This window comes from Hemiscyllium ocellatum, chromosome 3, assembly GCF_020745735.1.
Source record: "Hemiscyllium ocellatum isolate sHemOce1 chromosome 3, sHemOce1.pat.X.cur, whole genome shotgun sequence".
Classification (NCBI taxonomy): Eukaryota; Metazoa; Chordata; class Chondrichthyes; order Orectolobiformes; family Hemiscylliidae; genus Hemiscyllium; species Hemiscyllium ocellatum.
The window spans coordinates 134,627,974-134,653,068 of record NC_083403.1 but is presented as its reverse complement, the minus strand read 5'-3'; the positions used below and the strand labels follow the sequence as shown (position 1 = coordinate 134,653,068).

The following is a 25,095-nucleotide window of genomic DNA, read 5'->3' as shown; positions in this document are numbered from 1 at the left end:
ACCCTCCTACCTTGCTACATGGCATCCAACTTCTAAAACCTTCCTCAAAATCTGCATATTTATGCTTACCATTCAGTGACCTTCTCCAACTCTTCCCAAAATTCTTAGTTGTGTGCCCACCCCTGTTTTATTTTTAAAGTGTTTTGATGTAAGGAAGATTCAGCTTTGTTTCAAATGTTTGACTTGCTTCAAACTGATACGTTTTCAAACCTGTGAGAAAGAATTTCTTCTTGTTGCATTTAGTGTAAAGAATCATCTTGTGGAATAGGCACAGGAAAATTGATTACATGTAGGATTACACATTAACGTTTGAGTCCACTTAAGTTTAAATCCTTAAATTTAAAGTTAAAAATCACACAACACTAGGTTATAGTCCATCAGGTTTATTTGGAAGCACTAGCTTTCAGAGTGTTGCTCCTTCATCAGGTGGTTGTGGAGTATAAGATCATAAGACATAGAATTTATAGCAAAAGTTTACAGTGTGATGCAACTGAAATTATATATTGAAAAAGACCTGGATTGTTTGTTAAGTCTCTCATCTTTTAGAATGACCATGTTGGTTTCAGTTCTTTCATATATAAATCCCAGAACATTACTCCTGATGCTACGAGCTAATGACGGCCGGAGTAGGAGGATAGAGCAGATAAATGCATGGCTGAGAAGCTGGTGTATGGGAGAAGGATTCACATTTTTGGATCATTGGAATCTCTTTTGCGATAGAAATGACCTGTACAAGAAGGGGGCGGGGGTGTGTACCCAGGGAGATAGTGAGGAAAGAGATCGATCTGAGACTGGTACAGCTGAGAACAGAAGTGAGTCAAACAGTCAGGGCAGGCAGGGACAAGGTAGGACTAATAAATTAAACTGCATTTATTTCAATGCAAGAGGCCTAACAGGGAAGGCAGATGAACTCAGGGCATGGTTAGGAACATGTGACTGGGATATCATAGCAATTACAGAAACATGGCTCAAGGATGGGCAGGACTGGCAGCTTAATGTTCCAGGATACACATGCTACAGGAAGGATAGAAAGAGAGGCAAGGGAGGAGGGGGAGTGGCGTTTTTGATAAGGACTAGCAATACAGCTGTGCTGAGGGAGGATATTCCTGGAAGTACACCCAGGGAAGTTACTGGGTGGAATTGATAAATTAGAAAGGGATGATCACCTTATTGGAATTGTATTATAGACCGCCTAATAGAGGGAAATTGAGAAACAAACTTGTAAGGAGATCTCAGCTATCTGTAAGAATAATAGGGTAGTTATGGGTGGGGATTTTAACTTTCCAAACATAGATTGGGACTGCCATAGTGTTAAGGGTTTAGATGGAGAGGAATTTGTTAAATGTGTACAAGAAAATTTTCTGATTCAGTTTGTGGATGCACCAGTAGAGAAGGTGCAAAATTTGACCTACTCTTGGAAAATAAGGCAGGGCAGGTGACTGAGGTGTCAGTGGGGGAGCACTTTGAGGCCAGTGACCATAATTCTATTAGATTTAAAATAGTGATGGAAAAGGATAGACCAGATCTAAAAGGTGAAGTTCTAAATTGGAGAAAGGCCAAATTTGACGGTATTAGGCAAGAACTTTCAAAAGCTGATTGTGGGCAGATGTTCACAGGTAAAAGGATGGCAGGAAAATGGGAAGCCTTCAGAAATGAGACAATGAGAATCCAGAGAAAGTATGTTCCTGTTAGGGTGAAGGGAAAGGCTGGTTAAGAAAAAGAAGGAAGCATATGTCAGGTATAAACAGGATAGATTGACCGAACCCTTAGAAGAGTATAAAAGCAGCAGGAGTATACTTAAGAGGGAAATCAGGAGGACAAAAAAGGGGATATGAGATAGCTTTGGCAAATAAAATTAAGAAGAATCCAAAGTGTTTTTACAAATACATTAAGGACAAAAGGTTAGCTAGGGAAAGAATAGGGCTCCTCAAAGATCAGCAAGGCAGCCTTTGTGTGGACCTGTAGAAAATGCGGGAGATACTAAACGAGTAATTTGCATCAGTATTTGTGGGCGGCACGGTGGCACAATGGTTAGCACTGCTGCCTCACAGCGCCTGAGACCCGGGTTCAGTTCCCGACTCAGGCGACTGACTGTGTGGAGTTTGCACGTTCTCCCCGTGTCAGCGTGGGTTTCCTCCGGGTGCTCCGGTTTCCTCCCACAGTCCAAAGATGTGCGGGTCAGGTGAATTGGCCATGCTAAATTGCCCGTAGTGTTAGGTAAGGGGTAAATGTAGGGGTATGGGTGGGTTTCGCTTCGGCGGGTCGGTGTGGACTTGTTGGGCCGAAGGGCCTGTTTCCACACTGTAAGTCTAATCTAATCTAATCTATTTATGGTGGAAGAGGATATGGAAGATATAGACTGTAGTGCAATAGATGGTGACCACTTGAAAAATGTCCATAATACAGAGGAGGCATTGCTGGATGTCTTGAAACACATGAAGGTGCATGAATCCCCAGGACCTGATCCGGTGTACCCTAGAACCCTGTGGGAAGCTAGAGAAGTGATTGCTGGATCTCTTGCTGAGAGATTTGTATCATTGGTAGTCACAGGGAGGTGCCGGAAGACTGGAGGTTGGCTAACGTGATGCCACTGTTTAAGAAAGGTGGTAAGGATAAGCCATGGAACTATAAACCAGTGAGTCTGATGTCAGTGATGGGCAAGTTGGTGGAGGGAATCCTGAGGGACAGGATGTACATGTATTTGGAAAGGCAAGGACTGATTAGGGATAGTCAACATGGCTTTGTGTGTGGGAAATCATGTCTCACAAACTTGAATGAGTTTTTTGAAGAAGTAACAAAGAAGATTGATGAGGGCAGAGCGGTAGATGTGATCTAGATGGACTTCAGTAAGGCGTTTGACAAGGTTCCCCATGGGAGACTGGTTAGCAAGGTTAGATCTCACAGAAAACAGGGAGAACTAGCCATTTGGATACAGAACTGACTCAAAGGTAGAAGACATAAAATGAAGGTGGAGGGTTGTTTTTCAGATTGGAGGCCTGTGACCAGTGGAGTGCCACAAGGATCAGTGCTGGGCCCTCTACTTTTTGTCATTTACATAAATGACTTGGATGTGAGCATAAGAGGTACAGTTAGTAAGTTTGCAGTTGACACCAAAATTGGAGGTGTAGTGGACAGCCAAGAAGATTACAACAGGATCTTGATCGAATGGGCAGATGGAGTTTAATTCAGATGAATGCGAGGTGCTGCATTTTAGGAAAACAAATCTCAGCAGGTTTTATACACTTAATGGTAAGGTCTTAGGGAGTGTTGCTGATCAAAGAAACCTTGGAGTGCAGGTTTATAGCTCCTCTAAATAGATTAGATTAGATTACTTACAGTGTGGAAACAGGCCCTTCACCCCAACAAGTCCACACCGACCCGCCGAAGCACAACCCACCCATACCCCTATATTTACCCCTTACCTAACACTATGGGCAATTTAGCATGGCCAATTCACCTGACCCGCACATCTTTGGACTGTGGGAGGAAACCGGAGCACCCAGAGGAAACCCACGCAGACACGGGGAGAACGTGCAAACTCCACACAGTCAGTCGCCTGAGTCGGGAATTGAACCCGGGTCTCAGGCGCTGTGAGACAGCAGTGCTAACTACTGTGCCACCGTGCCGCCCACAAAGTGGGCTCCTTGAAAGTGAAATTGCAAGTAGATAGGATAGTGAAGGAGGTGTTTGGTATGCTTTCCTTTATTGGTCAGAGTATTGAGTACAGGAATTGGGAGGTCATTTTGCAGCTGTACAGGACATTGGTTAGGCCACTGTTCTAATATTGCATGCAATTCTGGTCTCCTTCCTATCAGAAAGATGTTGTGAAACTTGAAAGGGTTCAGAAAAGATTTACAAGGATGTTGCCTAGGTTGGAGGATTTGAGCTATAGGGAGAGGTTGAACAGGCTGGGGCTATTTTCCCTGGAGTGTCAGAGGCTGAGGGGTAACCTCATAGAGGTTTACAAAATTATGAGGGGCATGGATAGGATAAATAGACAAGGTCTTTTCCCTGGGGCTGGGGTTTCCAAAACTCGAGGTCGTAGGCTTTGGGTGAGAAGGGAAAGTTATAAAAGAGACTTAAGGGGCAACTTTTTCACACAGAGGGTGGTATGTGTATGGAATGAGCTGCCAGAGGAAGTGATGGAGGCTGAAACAATTGCAACATCTAAAAGGGATTTGGATGAGTATATGAATAGGAAGGGTTTGGAGGGATATGGGTTGGGTGTTGGCAGGTGGGACTAGATTGGGTTGGGATATCTGGTTGACATGGACGGATTGGACCAAAGGGTCTGTTTCCATGCTATACAGCTCTATGACTCTAAATGTTGCTGAATATTGTGCCATCACCAACAAACACACTACTTCTGACCTTATGTTGGAGGGAAAGTCATTGATGAAACTAAAAAAGATTGTTGGGTCTAAGATCCCACCCTAAGAAACTCCTGTAGTGATATACTGGGGCTGTGATCATTGATCTGCAACCACCACAACCATCTTTCTTTGAGCCAAGTAGGGTTCCAATCAGAGAGGAGCTTTCCCCTGATACCTATTGACTCAAATTTTGTGAAAACCATTGATCAAGTGCCTGCGTTGATGTCAGGAACAGTCACTCTTACTTCACCTCTGGACTCTTGTCCATGCTTGGGCCAAGGCTGTAATGAGGTCAAGAGCTTTGTGGTCCTAGCACAGCTGAGGTTAAAGGTGGCATATAAATCTCAGCCCTTCTTGATTTGTTTATGTATGAACCATTAAAAACATCTTTATTGAACAGGTGCTGGTCTTCTGTTGGTGACTTGCACAGTGGCCAAACTGTATCCATTGGTGAACGATGTGACTATAAAGCTATTGTTGAGCACGAACTCCTACATGCATTAGGATTCTACCATGAACAATCAAGGACAGACCGGGATGACTATGTTAACATTTGGTGGGATGAAATTATTCCAGGTCGGATTTCAAATTTTCATTCTTTTCAATTATAGGGACGTCAGCACCATCTGAAAGTAAAGACCTTAGCTATGCAGCCACTCATTTTAAAAAAATACAATGTGCTAAAAGTTTCTCACCTTTGAGAATAAAGAAAATGTAGTTTGGAACCTCTGCACAGAATTTGCTGTAAAGGAGATTCAAGCAAACAGACCAAAGTGGCAATTGGCAGTAACCAGTTGCCAGACTAAGTACAAATCTTCTCTGTGGTGGGCTGAAATTAAATGGAACTACTTACTACAGTCACAATGCAAAACACATGTCACTGAAAACATATTGGCCTAGATTTTATCATAGTAATGATGTTAAAACTGTCAGTGACATCATTATGCCTTTGAAGCTTCCAGCAACTTCTGGAGTCCATACAGTTAAACAGACAATGTCAGAAGTTGTTTTAGGGATTTTGTTTGCTCCCACGTCAGTAGAGTATTGATCTACTCCTTTGTTACATTCATTTAGACTCACTGATCTGATGAGAATACATCTTTTATGTTAATAACCTTACTGTGAAATCCCTTGAAAAATGTATATCCTATTGAATGAAGTATAATTTAATTAATTATTGCTGAAAAATAATATTTTGTTGTATGATAAATATCTGCATTGCCGTAAAAAAATTTGCGGGTATAAAAAAGTATTAGCATGTTAAATATTGCATTTAGACTGTTCATCTCAACAGTCTAGATAGTCTAGCCTGATAATCTATAAATATATCTAGATTATAAGTCTTGAATCAAGCTTTGAATCTTCTCAAATTCAGGTTTAAAGGTGAGAGTCCACAATATCGTTCATGAGGCATTACACTTAATAGAGCCACAAAAAACATGCAATGTAATTTTACTATCTTAAACATTTTTCCATCTCATCTTTTGAAAGAGTTCAAAATAGACTGTTTAACACATGGATTACATTCAATTCTGGTCTCCCTGCTAGAGGAAAGACGTTGTGAAATTTGAAGGGATTCAGAAAAGGTTTACAAGGATGTTGCCAGGGTTGGAGGATTTAAGCAAAGGGGATGCTGAGTAGGCTGGGGCTATTTTCTCTGGAACATTGGAGACTGAGTGGTGACCTTATAGAAGTTGATAAAATCATGAGGGGCATGGATCAGGTGAAAGCCAATGCCTTTTCCCTGGGGTGGGGGAGTCCAGAACTAGAAGACATAGGTTTAAGGTGAGAGGGGAAAGATTTAAAAGAGACCTAAAGGGCAAATTTTTCAGGCAGTGGGTAGTACGTGTGGAATGAGCTATCAGAGGAGGTGGTGGAGGCTGGTACAATTATTATTTAAAAGGCATCTGGATGGATATATGTATAGGAAGGGTTTAGAAGAATATGGGCCAAATGCTGGTAAATGGGACTAGATTAATTTGGGATATCTGGTCGGCATGGACGAGTTGGACTGAAGGGTCTGTTTCAATGCTGTATATATCTATGACTTTACGACTCTATGATAAACAGAATTTAATTTTGAACAGGCGTCTGGGAGATTTATGAGTACCTGCCATTGTTCATCTAATTAGCGAATTTGCACTGATTAAAATCATAGGATTTTTTTGAACTCAGTTGAACTCTTCCCAACTTTGTTGGACTTGAAATGGCCACAAGTTGTGAAAGAAGATAGGAATCCAGAATTATTGATGCAATAACTCAATATTTGATACGGTGTGTCTAAAAGTTAATAAAGAAATGTTCATTTCTATGCAGGTATGGAGCATAACTTTGTGGTATATGATGATAATTATATTACGGACCTGAATACTCCATATGATTATGAATCTTTGATGCATTATGCACCATTCTCTTTCAACAAAAATGATAGTTTTCCTACTATCACTGCAAAAATACCAGCATTTAATGAAATAATTGGACAGCGATTGGACTTCAGTGCCATTGATTTGCTAAGGCTCAATCGCATGTATAACTGCAGTAAGTTCAATTTTCAGTGTTTACTTAGAATAGAAATAGGACTCTACAGAGAGTTCAACACTTAAAGAATAGTTCATTAAATCTATTTTCTCATGTATCTTTTTCTCAGGTTCCACTCTCACGTTGTTGGACCAATGCTCCTTTGAGTTCATTAATATCTGTGGCATGATTCAGGGTGAAAATGAAGATGTTGACTGGGTTCATATGAAGAGCAATCCTGGGAATGAGGATCATACTGTAAATGGCAAATGCAGAGGTGGGTGTACACTTGGCTACCTTTTTTATACTTATTAGTACTGCTTATCAATAGACTATTAATATCAACAGCTGCAGCTTGTATCTATTCATTATTTTAAAGTATTTCATGGATTTTTACAGAAACATTGTCAAACAAAAATTGACACTAAACTAAATAAAAAAGAAATTCAGACAGCAAAGAGTTATTTCAATGGCTGTTTTAAAGAACGAAAGAGCGATGGATGGGCAGAGACGTTTAGGGAGTAATTAGTAAGCACGAGTCTTTGCAGTTGAAGGTATACTCAGTTAAGGTGATATGCTTAAAATTAGGGAAGAGGTCGGATTAGAAAAACGTAGGCATCTTGAAGAATTGTGTTATCTTTTCTAGATCTAGAGATAGGGCAGAGTGAGGAGGTCATGGAGGAAGTCAAAAACAAGAATGAGAATTTTAAAATGACGCCATTGTTTAATCAGGTGCCTAGGTCAACTAATAACCAGAGATGAAATAAATGAACCAGATTGATGCAAGTTAGGACATGAGCAGCAAAGCTTAGGATGGTCTCAAATTTGCAGAGAGTGGAAAATGGGATGTCAACCAGGAGTGTATTAGAATTGTCAAGCTTAGAGGTAACAAAGCCAGAAGTTTCAACAGCAGATGAGCCTGTATTGGATAATGACATGAAAATGACATTAAATAATAATCTTGGTGCTTTCACCAATCGGAGCATTGTGTTACAAGTATGACTTTTAGAAAGACAGGAAGATAAAAAGGCCATTCGATCAACATTCAACATTCTATAACTCAATTGGATCATGACTGACTCCAATTTTCTACTAACTACCTACCTTTGTCCCGCAATCCTCAGTAATTTAGCCTAACAAAATCTATCAATCTCAGTTTGATATTTTAATTTGAATTGACCTTGGCAGCATTTGAGGTAGAGAGTTATTAATATCCTTTTTTCGCTGTGTAAAGATGTACTTTCAAGCATCACCTATGAATGGCCTAGCTCTAATTGTAATGTAAAACTCCCATGTTCTGGTTCCTCAATATTCAATATAACATGCATTATAAATAATAAGTATCAAATATAAGCCTGCCTTGCATGGATGCCATGTGACATGGAAGTCTAAGTCGTTTAGATTGCATGGTTGCAAGAGCTTCCTGGTCAGTGATACCCATCCTAAGAGAAATAACTAGGAGGAAGATCATGTCAATATATTGGCCAGTTTTGGTGATAAGTCTGAATAGTTGCATTTGTTGGGCATTGATGGTTTGGGGACAGCAAATTACTCTATCCGTTTTCTGTTTTCCATTTTGTGAATATAATTCAAAATGGCAACTCCAAGGGCAGAACTTTTCTCTTCCTGGTGTGGTGTGTGAAAGTTGGGGGTGGTAACATAAAATGAGAATGAAAACCTGGGAATTTCGACATTAAGCAATCATTTCCCAACTTTCCCCTTCAGTTTTATGGGTGACTTTGGAATCTTACTATTAAATGGTGGCAGGAGCTATGATGGGGTTTACATCAGGGCACACTAACTGAGACCTAGGTGTCTAGCAAACCTGTTGTTCTCTGGTTGGGGTTGGAGCCACTCTGATCAGGCTATGGATAGAACCTCTGTTCTTGGTTTGGGGTAGACGAGGACCGAGGACCTGAACCCTGGGCAAGTAGAAACACTGGGGCCCATGATTTCTGTTCCAATCCCTGGTGGCAATGATGTATTTCCATATATTTGCATCTTGTTATTAACCCAACTCACCTCACTTCAAATTCTCCTCTTTTGAAACTAGACAGTGCAAATTCCTAACATGAAGGTCTGCCCAGTAGCTGTAGCTCACTAGTGGCTTATGATCACATTGATCGTAATCATTGGTGGACTCCTCCATCCTTTGATCCAGCTGCCATACACACCTGTCTGCTGCTCCTGTCCAAATATATGGATTTTCACAAAGTTAATATTATTTGAGACAATGAGATCATCTTGTGCCTGGACTTGAGCAAGTATCTGGCCTCCACCTGTCCTCAGAGAGTCAGAGAGCTGAGGTGATTGTTCCTTGGCCAGCTACAGAAATGTACCAGTGATGTGCTCACCAGACTGTGGCCCTGAGTCTCGTCTAGATTGGGAAGGCACCGAGGTGAAAGTCTCTAAACTGGTAGAGGAGTGAAAGTGAAATCCTTGACAGTGCATCCTCTGAGGATTGAATGGCTTCCTCCTCAGAGGTGGAGCGGGATCTGAAGGTCTCCAGTGCTGGCATCTTTGGAGCAGTGGTTTACTGCATGTTGCTAATGCCTACATAGGAGAAGACAAATTATTTATGAAACAAAGTCAAAGCTTGTTCAGGATAAGAACGTGTTAACGCAGTTTTAGTATTAAAACTATTTTCTAAAAGTGTCAAAATGCAGAAAAGCACTGGTTAACACCCAAGCTAATAGGAAACCTAGAACTATGAGATAGGCATGTCAAGAGTGCACCTAAAACATCAAATAAGGTGTTACTGTGGAAGCTGATTATTATCCTGTGTTTGGGTGCTGTTCCACTATCTGCTTTTGGTTCAGGATGCTGTGTTTGTGCTGGGTGACTGACTGCCTGAGAAGGATCCCCTGCGTGAGTCAAAAGCACCTGAACAGGTCCTCACCCAATGTCACACACCCAAACAGACCATTTAAAAAAATTTGTATATCGCTCACCAGAAACCATGTAATCACTTGCAAGAGTGACTGAGTATTATTAAAAGAGCTGGATACCCAACTACTGTTGCTGGAAAGGTGATTTTGAATAACTACCGCAGTTGCAAAATATTTCAAAGTACTCTGGAGTGCTTTGGAGTTAATGTTTGAGAGCTGGTACTTACAGTCAATGTGTTAGCAAAGGAGGTAACCCAGGTGTGGGAGCTGTACTCCTTGATCTGCAATATCACGAGTCACTATGGAGATGGTGATGTAGTGCCAATGTCATTCATGTAGTAGTCCAGAGATTAATGGCAATACTCTGGTGATAGGATATCAAATCCCACCATGGTAGCTGGTGAAATTTGAAATTATTAAAATTCATTAAGAGTGAATAATGCCCAGAAAATTGTAGTTGATTCTTGTAAAGATCTATTTGTCTATCTAACGTCCTGTAAGAGGAAATCTGCCATCTTTAACTGGTCTGGCCTACCTATAACTTCAGATCCACAGCAATGTGGTTGGCTGTGAGCCATCGCTGACATGGACTAGTAAATTGCTCAGTTCAGGGAAGTACGGGTGGGCAGAAAATGCTGGGTCTTGCCTGCCATGCCCAGGTCTTCTGAAAGCATATAGAAATAGGACAGATGATGCAATGGAGAGAAGCTCTGTGAAAGAGGAGGAGAAGCAGCAGCAGCACCGAGCTCTAATAAGTGGACAGGCTATTGTAGGACAAGTTATCAAGCTGTTTCCTGTCATACAACTTATGTTGCGGCTGTTCAGGACAATGGTTAGGCCGATGTTGGAATATTGCATACAATTCTGGTCTCCTTCCTATCGGAAAGATGTTGTGAAACTTAAAAGGATTCAGAAAAGATTTACAAGGATGTTGCCTGGGTTGGAGGATTCGAGCTATAGGGAGAGGTTGAATAAGCTAGAGCTGTTTTCCCTGGAGCGTCGGAGGCTGAGGGGTGACCTTATGGAGGTTTATAAAATCGTGAGGGACATGGATAGGATAAAGAGACAAAGTCTTTTCTCTGGGGTGGGGGAGACCAGAACTAGAGGGAATAGGTTTAGGGTGAGAGGGGCAACTTTTTGACACAATGGTTGGTACGTGTATGGAATGAGCTGCCAGGGGAAGTGGTGGAGGCTAGTACAATTGCAACATTTAAAAAGCATCTGGATGGGTATATGAATAGGAAGGGTTTGGAGGGATATGGGCCAGGTGTGGCAGGTGAGACTAGATTGGTTGGGATATCTGGTCGGTTTGGACAGGTTGGACCGAAGGGTCTGTTTCTGTGCTGTACGTCTCCATGACTCTGGTCAACATGGACTCACCAATGCCCAACCTTACATCCATTGGGGCTGCTCCATTACAGCCTGAGGTGGTTTTCCTCTTTCTCCTGTAAATGTGGCAAAAGGCTTGAAGGAATCTGAAAACCTTAACAGAAGAGTTGAGGAGTATTGGCTTGAATAAGCATAATAGCCTGAGGTCCACATTGCAGTTTTCAATTAGTCCCCATCTCAAGATGAAGAGGAGAAAGGCAGTGTTGTATGGTTATCATTGATGACCTCAGTATTACTCAATGCAACAAGCCCACCCCCACTCCTTCCCCCTTCACCTTGCCACTCATATTCAGTCCTCTAGGTCTCCCTCCTGACAGTTGCAGCCTTCACCTGCAAGGGAGAATTCATAATGAAAATATCTATGTGGCACTCTATTCTGTGGTGTTCGTGCCTATAATGCTGCAGAGCAGGAGGTACGTGGAGGCAGCAGGAGGCGGGCATGAGGTGGGCATCATCTGAAGATGTGTAGGTGTGGATGAGAAGGAGCTTGTGAATGGTAGGTGTGAGTCCTGAATCCGAGTGAGTGCTTTTAGGTGCTTTATTTGGGTGTGGTGTCCAAGCACTATGAAGAGGTGGTGGCCTGTTGAATCTGAACTGTGATGTGAAGATTCATTCACTGTGCTTTGCCATGTACGTGAGATCATTAGACTTCTCGAGTTATTGTGGCCACCTTCTCATGGTTCATCTCCGAGTATTGACCAGCACTCCATCCTTAAGCACTTGTTGCCACGTCCTTGAGACTTGCTTGTGCCCTGAGCTCTGTTATCACAATGGTGTGTCCTGGAAGAGGTTGGGTCCTTAGCAAGATTTAGAGAAACTGCAGAGCTTAGGCTGTTGTCAAGATAACCTCAGTCTTTAATATTCTGCTAACTATTTACACTATTGGAGCCTGCACACAGAATCATGTCTCTCCAAATTCTACTGTCAAGTGATCTCTTATAGCACTACTGATACAGGCTGGCTAGTTACAGATTTGAGCATTAGCCCTTTACCCTAGTGAAAAAAAAAGTAGGGGTAATCTCCTGCAGTCCAGATTAGAGTGGTGCTGGAAAAGCACAGCAGGTCAGGCAGCATCGGAAGAGTAGGAAAACAATGTTTTGGGCAAAAGCCCTTCATCAGGAATGAAGGGCTTTTGCCCAAAACGTTGATTTTACAGCTCCTCGGTTGCTGCCTGATTTACTGTGCTTTTCCAGCACCACTCTAATCTGGACTCTGATCTCCAGCATCTGCAGGCCTCACTTTTGCCTATAATCTCCTGCAGTTCATATCTTGACTAATGCTTCCTGTGTAGTCTCATTGATTCTTGCAGGCCTTTCCCGTTCCTGGTGCTCCATTCCTCTTTATCTGCAGTTTCCCAACATAACTTTATGATGGAACCCATCCCTCCTGCAGGGCAGCTTTTTTAAAAGAGGCACAAAGTACCTTTAAAGAGCTGGAGACAAGATAGAATATTTGTCAGTGTTACACATGAATGCACCTAGATTGTAGGACAAAGAATGAATTGAAAGTGTGCTGCTGGTTAAAGCACAGCAGGTTAGGCAGCATCCAAGGAACAGGAAATTTGACATTTCGGGCCAGAGCCCTTCATCAGGAATTGACCAAGTTCAGGTTACTGTACAGTTCATATGTCAGAAATGATTTTCCCACAAATAGACATTTGTGACTCAAAAGAAGAACTAACTTTCATGAAAACTTATGTAGTAAGCAAGGAAAGGTCAAGGGTGATAGAGGGAGTGTCAAGGATGATGGAGGGAAGGGCAAAGGTAATTGAGTGAGGGTGGAGGGTGATGGCTTTCTACTCAAGAGAGCCAAGTATAGAAGTGAGGGAAACAGTTTGGGTTCTAAATCCTTCCCCGACAGGCAGAATAACGTTGCTGGCTTGCAGGGAGTGGAGGACTTATGGTTAAGATTTATTACAGAGCCCAGAATGTTGGCCACTATTAGGTAAATGTGAGGTCAGCAATTTCCTGCTGGTTCCTGCAATTGACCTGGTTCCTCAATTGTACATTGCTAATTTTCTGGCACCTTAATGATTGTGTGTGGCCAGACATCCTGTTTCTGAGTTGACGCCCTGATCATTTCTGGTCTTGCATTGGAATAGTCACCACTGCAATAACATTCCAATCAATTACAGCAATCTTCAAAGAACTTCTGCTTTACTGGGATTGTATTTTCCAGTTATCATTAGGATCTACAGTCAACCATCATGAAGTCATAAACATATGCAAAATAATTGTTTAATTTCACAATATGTAACGGGCAATTGGAAATCTTTCCACTTACTCAGATAATCCACTCAATTTTAGTTAGATGTGAATTCTGACACTCAGGTCTAGCCAGGGCAGGAAACACCTTGAATTTATGGAGTTCCTTATGCATTCTCAGCACATTCTGATGTGCTTTACAGCCAATTACACTTGAATGGTGGTTGCCATTGGTTTGCTCACAATTTCAGCAATCAATGCATGCAAAACAATGTGATAAATGATCTGATTGTCTGGATTGATCCTTGTTATCTGAGGGCTAACTATTGGTCACAACACTCAGAGAACTCTTGTTAGTTTTTTGAACAGTGCCAAGAGATTATGTAAGTCAATCACAGAGCTCATAGGGTATCCAGTGTTTCACCTGAAAGACAAAACCATTGGAAATAAAAATTTGTTTTGTATTAAAACTGGAACATGACATTAGACTTTATGCTCAAGCCCTGAAGCGGAGTTGAACTCAAGACCTTTGGATTTAAAGATAAACATGTTGACAATCATAGTGTTTTATTTCAAGAGCTGATATAAGAACTGGATTTAGATTACAGTTATTATTTTACAAGATATCCTTATCAGCTATCACAAAAGTCAGATTTGACTGTTGCTAAATTGTATGATGATCCAAAGTAGAAAAGAAGCCTCAGCCATGGAGCCTCAAGCTGATAAAACAAACAGATACTTCATTCTTGGATGATATCTGATATCTTGGTTGCTAGATAAAGATTGAAGTAAATATTGTTGACTTAGCTTGTTGTCAAAGTGCACATGACAAGGTACTAGTATCAAGCTTTGACAGTTTTTTTTTTAGTAATGGTGTCGATTAAAATGCTGCCACATTTTTAAGGACTATTATCGGAGTGCAATGAGCAGAGGAATTACTTAGTTTAATGATTAAGAAAGCTTTGCTTGGTAATGAAAATCAAAAACTTGCACATTTTATCTGGTCATGTCTCTTATGCATTAGGATGCCTGAGCTGTCAGGGTTGCCACTTGTTGCTTCAAGAAACTTTGTAAAGTGCCTTGTTAAAACTCACTGGGGTAACTTGCTGGAAATCAAGCCCCACCATTCCTGAAGTCATCTCCAAAGTTAAAGGTTTGGTACAGTGTGCAAACTTCCCAGATTTACCTAACTTTCAGACACAGGTTGCCAGAAAGCATGGATCAGGTTTTCATATTAAATAAGAATCATAATTTACTACAAGTAATTAGACTCTGGCTACAAGTAAACAGCTATAAAGTGTCAGCATATAATGCTACTAGGTAAACTCTAATCCCCTTAAAAACTCCCTCTTACATAGAGATAGACAAAGAGAAAATAGGTTATGGACGGAAGAAAAAAATAGTTCAGTATTTTTTGTTCCCAGGATCTGTTATTGAGATTATCCCTATGGCTTTACACCTGCCCAGGATGTTCCATTGATTGTCTTTCTCTGTTACTTCTACTCATTGGTAAGTGACACAAGGTTCCCTTATAAAAAGTCTCTGACATATTATTTAAAAGTCGCAACTGACAACATCTGTGGCAGGAAAGACTAGCTAGTTTACTTCGTGTTTACATTGAGTTTTTTTTCTGTAGAGAATAAAGACATTGCTCCCAGAAGAACTGAATACTTCTTTCTCTCTCTAACTAGCTTCCAGCTCAAACAACCTGAGAAGCAATCATGCAGTTGTTGGCAGGTGATAAAAGATTTGCCATTGATTTCTGGTCACTAGTCCATAATTCAATCAAATTCTTGGGGCCAAAATAAAAGCTACAACTGTACACCCCGTCAACTTCAAAATTGTCTGCAACTGTATTCCAATTGCAGCCTATTCTGTTGTTTATGATGCCTGCCATCTGTGTCAAGTTGCTTGTTTTGCACAACTGCACCTACCCTCTCAAACACTGGTCCTATCTAAAGCAGCTCTTTCTCATTTCAGTCTACAGTTTTTTAACACACAAATTAAAAAGACACAATCCCTACAGCATGAGGATTTCATGCACTCAGAGTCATTTATTTGTGTTCATTTTTGTTCAGAGTTGGGCAGGTGCTCTGACCTAACTTCTCTCTCTCATTGTTGTCCATCTTCCGTTTGTCCTTTCCCTTCTGATATTTGTCACTTAACTTGAGTGAACATATTCCCCCAGCTTTGTCCTTAAAGAGTAAACATCTGCAACTGCTTCCCTGACTTTCTTTAACTGCTTATTATTACAGAATGATATAGCCTGATCTCACTATTGTGTCTATTTAGTATAGTCAGTTTGCAAATGTTTTCTCCCTCTATTTATGACCTATTTATCGAAACATGATAACTCATAATAATACTTCATTCCTTTTGACTGAAATGGGTTTTGACTCTGTCTTTCCTGAATACACTCAAATCAGAATTCCATCTCTGCCATAGTATATAGCACACACCTTCTCAAAGTAACAAAGCTACATTTTCTTTTCTCATTCTCGACTAAGATGCAACCTTTGATAGGTTTGACCATGCATCCTCCCCCAACTATGTTGTCGAGCAGGATGGGACTGGTCTCACCTGGTTCCATTCATATCCATCTCACTCCTATCAGAATATCATTTGTAAAGTATCTTCTGTCTTCTCTTCCTGCTCTTACATCGTAAGCTCTGGTGTACCCTAAGGACCAATTGTTGCCTCTCTCCACCACTCCCATTATCTCTTCTATCTGCTGCCCCTCAGCAATTATCACCAAAGTCAAGATTAGAGTGGTGCTGAAAAAGCACAGCAGATCAGGCAGCATCTGAGGAGCAGGAAAATCGACATTTCGGACAAAAGCCCTTCATCAGGAATGGATGCAGGGAGCCTCCGGGGTGGAGAGACAAATGGGAGGGTCTCTCATTTATCTCTCCACCTGGAGGCTCCCTGCCTCATCTGCTGTGCTTTTCCAGCACCACTCTAATCTTGACTCTAATCTCCCGCATCTGCAGTCCTCACCTTTGCCTAATTATCACCAAAGGCACAGTCTCAGTTTTAACCCAAACACCAACGATATCTGACTCAACCTCAACATCACCTTTCTCAATTACTCCGTAATTGCCAAATTACCTAAAATCCACGACTGGATGGGTGAAAATTTCCTCCAGTTAAATATTGGAAAGATTGAAATTATTATTTTTTAGTCTCCACTTCAAACTCAGTTCCTAGAAAATGGCTTTATTCCTCTTCCTGGCAACTCTCTGAGATTGTAACAGAACGTTTGCAGTTTTGGTGCCTACTTGACCATGTGATAAATTTTTGACCACATGTATGATATATTGTTGTCACATGTACCGAGATAAAGTGAAAAGTGTTGTCTAGCATACTTTACTGATAGATTGTACCATACAAAGTGCATCAAGGTAGCAGAATACAGTGCAGAATATAGTGTTACAGTCGCAAAGCAGGTGCAGAGAGAGAGAGATAGAGAGAGATCAGAATGAATATTTGAGAGGTCCGTTCAAAAGTCTGATAATGGCGCGGAAGAAATTATTCTTGAATCTGTTTGTACCTATTCAAACTTTTATAACTTCTGCCTAATGGAAGAGGGTGGAGAAGAGTAAAACCAGTGTGGGAGGGGTCTTTGATTATGTTGGTTTGATGCAGCAGAAAGTATAGATGGAGTCAATGGATGGGGTGCTGATTTATTTGTGTGATGGACTGGGTTGTGCTCACGACTCTCTGTAGTTTCTTGCAGTCTTGGGAAGATCAGTTGCCATACCAATCTGTGATGCATCCAGATAAGATGCTTTTCATGTTGCATCTATTAAAAAGAGCCCTTGTGGGCATGCCAAATTTCCTTAGGCTCCTGAGGAAGTAGAGGCGTTGTTGTGCTTTCTTGACCATTGCGTTGACATGGGTTGTTCTGGACAGATTGTTGATGGCCAACACTCCCGGGAACCTGACCCTCTCGACCAATTCCATCTCAGTATCATTGATGTAGACAGGAGTGTGCCATCCAGTCTGCTTCCTGAAGTAAATGAGCAGCTCCTTCGTTTTGCTGATGTTGATGGAGAGATTGTTGTCTTTACACCATGTCATTAAACGACCAATTGCTTTCCTGTATACTGTCTCATTGTTGAGGTCCAACCTACAATTGTGATGTTACCAGCAAACTTGGAAATGAAGATGGGGTGGAATTTGGTCACGCAGTCATACTTGGCCATGCATATTCATACTATCACGAAGACAAGCTACTTCAACGCCATAAAATTCTAAAACGTCTTCTCTTCTGATACTAAATTCCTTTTGTTATCTATCTATTCCAAAACAATCTAACTGGTCTCCTCATTCTATCCAAAATAAACCAACATAAAAATTGTTGTACATTCATGCAATGTCTTTGTTGTAAAATTCTCATCCTATTTTCTTACCTCTCCTTATTCCTTTAACATCCTTCAGACCACAACCCTCCAAGATATTTGCAGTTATCTAACTCTGACCTCTTGAACATACCCAATTTTAATCACTCAACTGTTGGTAGCCATACCTCTAGGCCTGAAACCCTTGAGTATTCTCCCTACATCTTTTTGCCCCATTTTGTTAAATTAAGGTAGGACCAAATTACGGTTGGAATCTGTACTGAAAACAAAAAATGCTAAAAATCACAGTGGGTCACGCAACATCCATAGACAGAGAGAGCAAGCTAAAGTTTTGAGTTTAGATAACTCTTTATTACCTAGCTTCAAAACGTCAGCTTGCTCTGTCTCTACAGTTGTTCATTTAAGATGCTTCCTAAAACCTATATTTGGCCAAGCTTTCAATTATCGGATCAGATAAGGGATGGAACATTGGTTAGTAATGCTTCCTCACAGCGCCAGGGACCCGGGTTTGATTCCACCCTCAGGTGACTGTCTGTGTAGAGTTTGCACATTCTCCCTGTGTATGTGTGCATTTCCTCCAGGTGCTCTGATTTCCTCCCACAGACCAAAAATGTGCAGGTTTTGTGGATTGGCCATGCTAAATTGCTCATATTGTTCAGGAATGTGTAAGTTAGATGGAACAGCCATAGGGAATGCAGGGTTAAAAGGATAGGATTGAGGGTGGGTCTGGGTGGAATGCTCTTTGGAGGGTCAGTCTGCACTCAGTGGGTTGAATGGTCTGCTTCCACACTGTAGGGATTCTATGATTCTAGATATATGCTTACGTGGTTCGGTGTCAAATTTTGTTTTCTAACAAAGTGGTGTCTTGCATATTTTATTGTGTTAAAGGTGCTACATAAGTATAAATCGCTGTTATTGTACAAACACGTTGGTTATTATGAAATATTCTTATTTGTCTATGGCAGGTGATTTCTCTGGTCATCCAGAACCATGCAGTAGCTGCAGTACACTAATCTTCTCATGTTAGAAGCTCAGGTTTGTCATGGACTAGGCCAGACCTCCTCAAAGCATTTCAAGAAATTAGCTTAGACCCTAACTTTGCAAGTTGTTTTAAGCAGGTGTAATGTGGATATTCCAGGAGTGATGCAGCTGGTTAAACCACTTAGTTTAAAACAAAACAGAATTTATTTACAAGAAACCAAATGAAACACAAACAAAAGAGAACTGAATGCCGAAGAACGCAGCCTATCTGAAAACTCAATAAATTATACCAACTTAATGATGCTGTTCCCATTACTGGCAACAATCCCCATAATCACTCCTTGGCAGTAAAGGTAAAATCAAACACAGGGACTTACAGGAGAGAAGTCAGAGAGAGAGAGTCAGCATGGACCTGCTTCTTTGGGTCCAGCAGCTTCACAACTGCCTGACTGCTTTCAGCGACTAGCCACACTGCCAAAAAAACAATCAAACCAGAGAAAAGCTGAGCTGGGAGAACTGGCCACTCAGCTTTTATTGTATGAGTGTTTTTTTTAAACTTGAAAGCCTTTTTCCTGAGGCAATATCTGTTAGCTATAAATAAACTGGCCCTAAAACCCATCTAAGCCCTGACTTGAAACCTGTGTTTTTCTGGCCATCCTCAAAACAAAATCATGGACAAGATCCCCTTGATAAAGGAGTAGCATCATTACAGGCTGGAGTCATATTTCGCACAATATTCAGACTTTAGGCAGGGAATTTTTTTTTTGTCGGCTAACGTGTCAATTCTGTTGGGGTATTTCTTCTTGATGATTTTGCCTGGCGTGCAAGAGTCATAGAGTCATAGAAATGCACGGAAACAGAACCTTCAGTCCAACCCGTCCATGCTGACCGGATATTGCAACCCAACCTTATCAATGACAATTGTCACAACTTAAGTTTTTTTTTGCTATAAAGTCCTAAATCAGATATTTTACTGAAGAATGATTCAGTTTTCTCCTGTTGCTAACTAACCCTTCGTGTTTTAGATTCTGGATACTTCATGTACTTTGACGTGCAAAGTGGAAAGATTGGTCAAACCGCTCTTCTGGAATCCCGAATCCTTTATCCCAAAAGGACTGAGCAGTGCCTTCAGTTCTTCTATAAAATGACAGGAAGTCTGAAGGATAAACTTGTCATATGGATGAAAATGGATGATGGAACTGGAACTGTTCGAAAACTAGTTAAAATTAAGACCTTTCAAGGTATGAGTCTTTGAATATTTTGAGAGTTCACTTTTTTAACAGAGGACCAGACAGTGAGAGGAAGTTCTCAGTAGTGAGTGGTGAGAGGTCTATGAGTGGGAATTATTACTCAGTATCACCCTCATTACTACCTAATCTCACCTCATTAATCTGTGCATTCCTGTTCTACCACCCGCTATATAGAAACTTGATGTGATGAATTCCTGGCCTGAAAGTTAGAGCGAGTATTGGGCCACTCCAACTTGTCAAACGTCTATCAAATCTCCTGGCACCATAGTCTCAGGACACTTTCCATTGGCAATGGCTGTAAATGCCCCCTGGCTATGGACACTGGAATCAACACATGCCAGCCTCCCTACTTCATTGTGGAACATTCACAATGCATTTACATTTCAATGTTTCACTTTAGAGCCAATGGGCTGAGGAGTGGCAGATAGAGTTTAATTTAGATAAATATGAGGTGCTGCATTTTGGAAAGGCAAATCAGGGCAGGACTTATACACTTAATGGTAAGATCCTGGGGCATGTTGCTGAACAAAGATACCTTGGAGTGCAGGTTCATAGTTCTTTGAAAGTGGAGTTACAGGTAGATAGGATAGCGAAGAAGGCATTTGCTACGCTTTCCCTTTTTGGTCAGAGCATTGAGTATAGGAGTTGGGAGTTCATGTTGCGGCTGCACAGGACATTGGTAAGGCTACTTTTGGAATATTGTGTGCAATTCTGGTCTCCCTCCAATTGAAAGGATGTTGTGAAACTTGAAAGAGTTCAGAGAAGATTTGCAGGTATGTTGCTAGTGTTGGAGGATTTGAGCTATAGGGAGAGGCTGAACAGACTAGGGCTCCTTTCTTTAGAGTGTTGGGAGGCTGAGGGGTGACCTTACAGAGGTTTATAAAATCATGAGGGGCATGGATAAGGTAAATAGACAAAGTCTTTTCCCTGGGGTGGGGAGTCCAGAACTAGAGGGCATACCTTTAAGGTGAGATGGGAAAAATTTAGATGGAACCTAAGGGGCAACTTTTTCACATAGAGGATGGTGCATGTATGGAATAAGCTGCCAGAGGAAGTGGTGGAGGCTGGTACAATTACAACATTTAAAAGTGATCTAGATGAATGGATGAATAGGAAGGGTTTAGTGGGATATGGGCCAAGTGCTGGGAAATGCGACTAGATTTAGTTGGGATATCTGGTGGGCATGGATGAGTTGCACTAGAGTATCTGTTTCTGTGCTGTACATCTCTTTGACTCTATAGGAGCTAAGACTCGCCAGGCGTTTTCTCCCACATCTCATCCACTATTTTTATATTTAGTTGTTCATAGTTAAGGTGAATAGTAAGGTCTTTTCTGTAGGCTGGACGAGTTTACAACTATGGGGCATATTTTTAAGTGAGAGGAGAAAGTTTTAAAGTGGACTTGAGGGGCAACATTTTTACACAAAGAGTGGCTCGTGTGTGGAATGAACTGCTTGAGGAAATGGTGCATTTGGGTACAGTTACAACATTTAAAAGACATTTGGATTAGTACATGAATAGGAAATGTTTGGACTGATATGGTCTAAATGCAGGCAAGTAGGACTAGTTTAGTTTGGAAACATGATTGGTGTGGATTATTTGGACTCAAGGGTCTGTTTCCGTGCTGTATGACCCTGTGTTCAAGAGTCGCAAAGCCTTCAAATTACAAATTTATTTACCATATTCAAATGCATACATATAATGTCTTCTATGAATATTTTCCTCATGCAAAACTACAAATAGCTTAGAAGTCCATGGAATCAGTATTACTAAACTTCTAATCTATAATTTGGACTATCAGGGCGTATAGAGAAATATGTTGGGTTTATGGCAAATATCCAAACTTTTTTCACTAAACCACACTGTTTGCTTTTCTTTAGCTGATGGCAGCCATGCCTGGAACATTGCCCATGTGACTCTTCATGCAAAGGTCAAGTTCCGATATCTCTTTCAAGGTATAATTGGTGATACCACAAATTCTCCAGGTGGTATTTTCCTGGATGACATCACTCTTACTGAGACCCGTTGCCCTCAAGCTGTCTGGCACATAAAGAACTTCTCTGCCATTCTTCAAAGCACGGGAGTTAATGATACTTTAAAAAGCCCACGGTTCTACAACACAGAGGGTTATGGCTATGGCCTCATTTTACATCCTCACTCACGTCATGAAAACTACATGGGGTTGTTTTTCCAACTATGCAGTGGTGAAAATGATGGCATCCTCGAGTGGCCAGCGGGGAACAGGCAAGCCATGGTCACAGTCATGGACCAAGATCCTGATGTAAAACTTAGAATGTCATCCAGTAGAAGCTTCACCACAAACGGAAGCAAAGTAATAGCAGGTGAGAAAATGCAATTACTGTATCTCCAAAGAAACTCCAGTACAATGCTGCAAGGTTTGGACATTAGGCCTCTTGGGTTGAATAAGCTTTTCTTCTCAATTAACGTGATCCATTTCTAGAGTTCGAAATGTGTAGAGATGAAAAAGCACCGCAGGTCAGGCAACATCCGAGGAGCAGGAGAGTCGACACTTCGGGCATAAGCCCCAACAATCCAATATATTTTGTTTAAATGCATTATGCCGATTGTGAAACATTAAATGGTTTTGTTTCGAAAAGGGAGAATCACAGAAAGCTACATAGCTTCTTGTTATGGCCCTGAGCTTGGATCCTTCTCCAGTTTACTTCCCCTGTCCCCTAATGCCTACTTGGAACTCATCTATCCATGCAACAACCTCCTGATCCCACAAACCAATTAACAGCAAGCTGTTGATCATCTAACCTCCCTTCCTGGACAGCATGTTAAATGATGTGGTACTTATCAAGTCACTCTCTTCAATATTGAGTTCAACGCCTTCAGATGGTGAACTTACTCCCATTTCTTCCCCTTTTTTAGCTTTACTTGTTGCATTCTCTCTCACCATGTCCTCTCTCCGCTCCCCCATCTCCAGTGGGACTGTCTTTTCTTTCCAGTTTGGCAGTTAGACTCGACATTGCTCTGCCATTCTCACATTCCAATCACTTAACCTGTATTATCATACCCTTTCTCCCTCACTATTCCACCCCCCCATAACATAAATGCTGCCCCCTCCACACTTTGCGTTAGCTCTGATGAAGTCATCTCGAGTCGAAATGTTAGCTTGCTCTCTCTCCACTGGATGCTGCTTGAGCCACTGTAATTTCCAACATTTTTTGTTTTCAGTACAGATTCCAGCATCTGCAATAAATTGCTCTTACACTCTCTTCAGGTGTTGTACTTCCCTTGTTCAAATCTAACATTATCATCCACCTCCTCTACGGAACACTTTTGATTACTCTCCACTTTCAAAATGCTGCTGCATTTCCAAGCTCCTTTCCTCTCTAAAATTTCTGAATGTGTCTTTGCATCCCTGGTAAATTCTCATCTTTTGTGGAACTCTGTGGTTGAACTTCTTTCATTGGACTTACAGGTCAGAACAGCATTGAAATGGCTTCAGCAAAATCACAAAAATGTGGTGAGGAGCATAGCACCACACCATTTTTCTGCTTCTAGCATTCTTGATTGTGCTAATGGTTATCATTTAATTCTTTGGAGAATTTTACACAAATGTCAGTGTCTAGGATGGCATTATTGGAGCATTCCTCTGCAAGAAGAATTACATGACTGGGAAAGAAGCTTAAGCTGCTTATTGGTGCCATTTGAACCATGACTTCACTTGCTAAAACACACTCTCATGTGGACTAGATGAGACCCACAGAATACTGACAGGTTGTTGGGGAATGTTAACAGTTAAACTAGTTCCTTGCATGAGGTCAGGCTCATCACATAATCCATGAAGCAAGAAAATGCTTGCTTTTGCATATTGTTTACAACAGTCAGCATTGGAATAACCGACCTTCTAAGGCTTGATGTTTCAAGGTTGCAGTGCCTTGGTGAAAGGCTGTGCACCAGTCACAAATGTTCAGAAATACCTGTTGAGCCAACCGCAACTTTTCATCCAGGACTTTTCACGCAGAGGGTGGTGCTTATTTGGAATGAGCTGCCAGAGGAAGCTGGTGGAGGCTGGTACAATTGCAATACTTGAAAGGAATCTGGATGGGTACATGATTGGGAAGGGTTTAGAGAGACGTGGGCCAAATGCTGGCAAACGTGACTAGATTAATTTAGGATATGTGGTCAGCATGGATGAGTTAGACTGTTTCTGTGCTATATATGTCTGTGCTCAATGACTCTTCAAAAGCAGTGTGAACTTGAATATCATTCAATTGTTGGCCATTTGATTATCACAAATGTCTGATGGTTGCTCCCATGTTGATCAGCTGACCCATAGATTTAATGATCTTTTCCTATCCCCCAAAATTCTTATGAACATAAAGCCATATGGTCCCAGAGAAATCTTCCAAATGTTTATTAGCTGTTTGATGTAGAAAAATAACACGTGTTTCACATTGATCAACAAATCTTTTGTAATTTGCTGAGGAAAACTGATTATTTTGTTGATGAGGTAATAATATACTTTTAGTGACATTTTAATAATATGTTGTTGCACCCTGTGGATGATGCTGAATTGAATAAAATGTTATCTGCATATTTTTCTCTGCTACCCTTTTCATTAGAAGAAAAATGTTACTAATTACGTCCACAGTTTTTGACGTGTTGTGAAGAAAAGATTACCAAAATCATGTGTGAATCTGCCTGTCACTGTGTGTTCTTTGTCATTGTTTAAGCAATAATAGTGTAAGATTCCAGTATCTTCTCAAGATAATGCTTTACTTTAAGATTAGATTCTCTACAGTTAGAAACAGGCCCTTCGGCCCAACCAGTTCACACCAACCCTCTGAAGTGTAACTCACTTCCCTCTGTCTAATGCACCTAACACTATGGGCAATTTAGCATGCCCAATCCACCTGACCTGCGCATCTTTGGACTGTGGGAGGAAACGCACACAGACACGGGGAGAATGTGCACACTCCACACAGATAGTCGCCCAAGGCTGGAATCGAACCTGGGACCCTAGTGCTGTGAGTCAGCAATGCTAGCCACTGTGTTGCCCTATTATTTTTGACTTGTTTGAATTGCAGAAAACCCAGTGAATGCCTCAAGTTAAAAACTATCACACCATGGATTATCTGACATTTGCTATTTTCATGTTAG

The 25,095-nt window shown here is 41.2% G+C and overlaps 1 protein-coding gene across 1 annotated transcript in view; it reads left to right on the top strand.

The window, feature by feature from the left end:
* The window catches only part of LOC132836014 (meprin A subunit alpha-like), a 40,769-nt gene that overhangs the window by 4,479 nt on the left and 11,195 nt on the right, over positions 1–25,095 (top strand). The window contains exons 6-10 of the mRNA XM_060855215.1: positions 4,774–4,949; positions 6,690–6,911; positions 7,021–7,167; positions 19,739–19,954; positions 21,843–22,304. Of these exons, the coding sequence (XP_060711198.1) occupies positions 4,774–4,949; positions 6,690–6,911; positions 7,021–7,167; positions 19,739–19,954; positions 21,843–22,304 (1,223 nt within the window). The remainder of the gene's footprint in view (positions 1–4,773; positions 4,950–6,689; positions 6,912–7,020; positions 7,168–19,738; positions 19,955–21,842; positions 22,305–25,095) is intronic.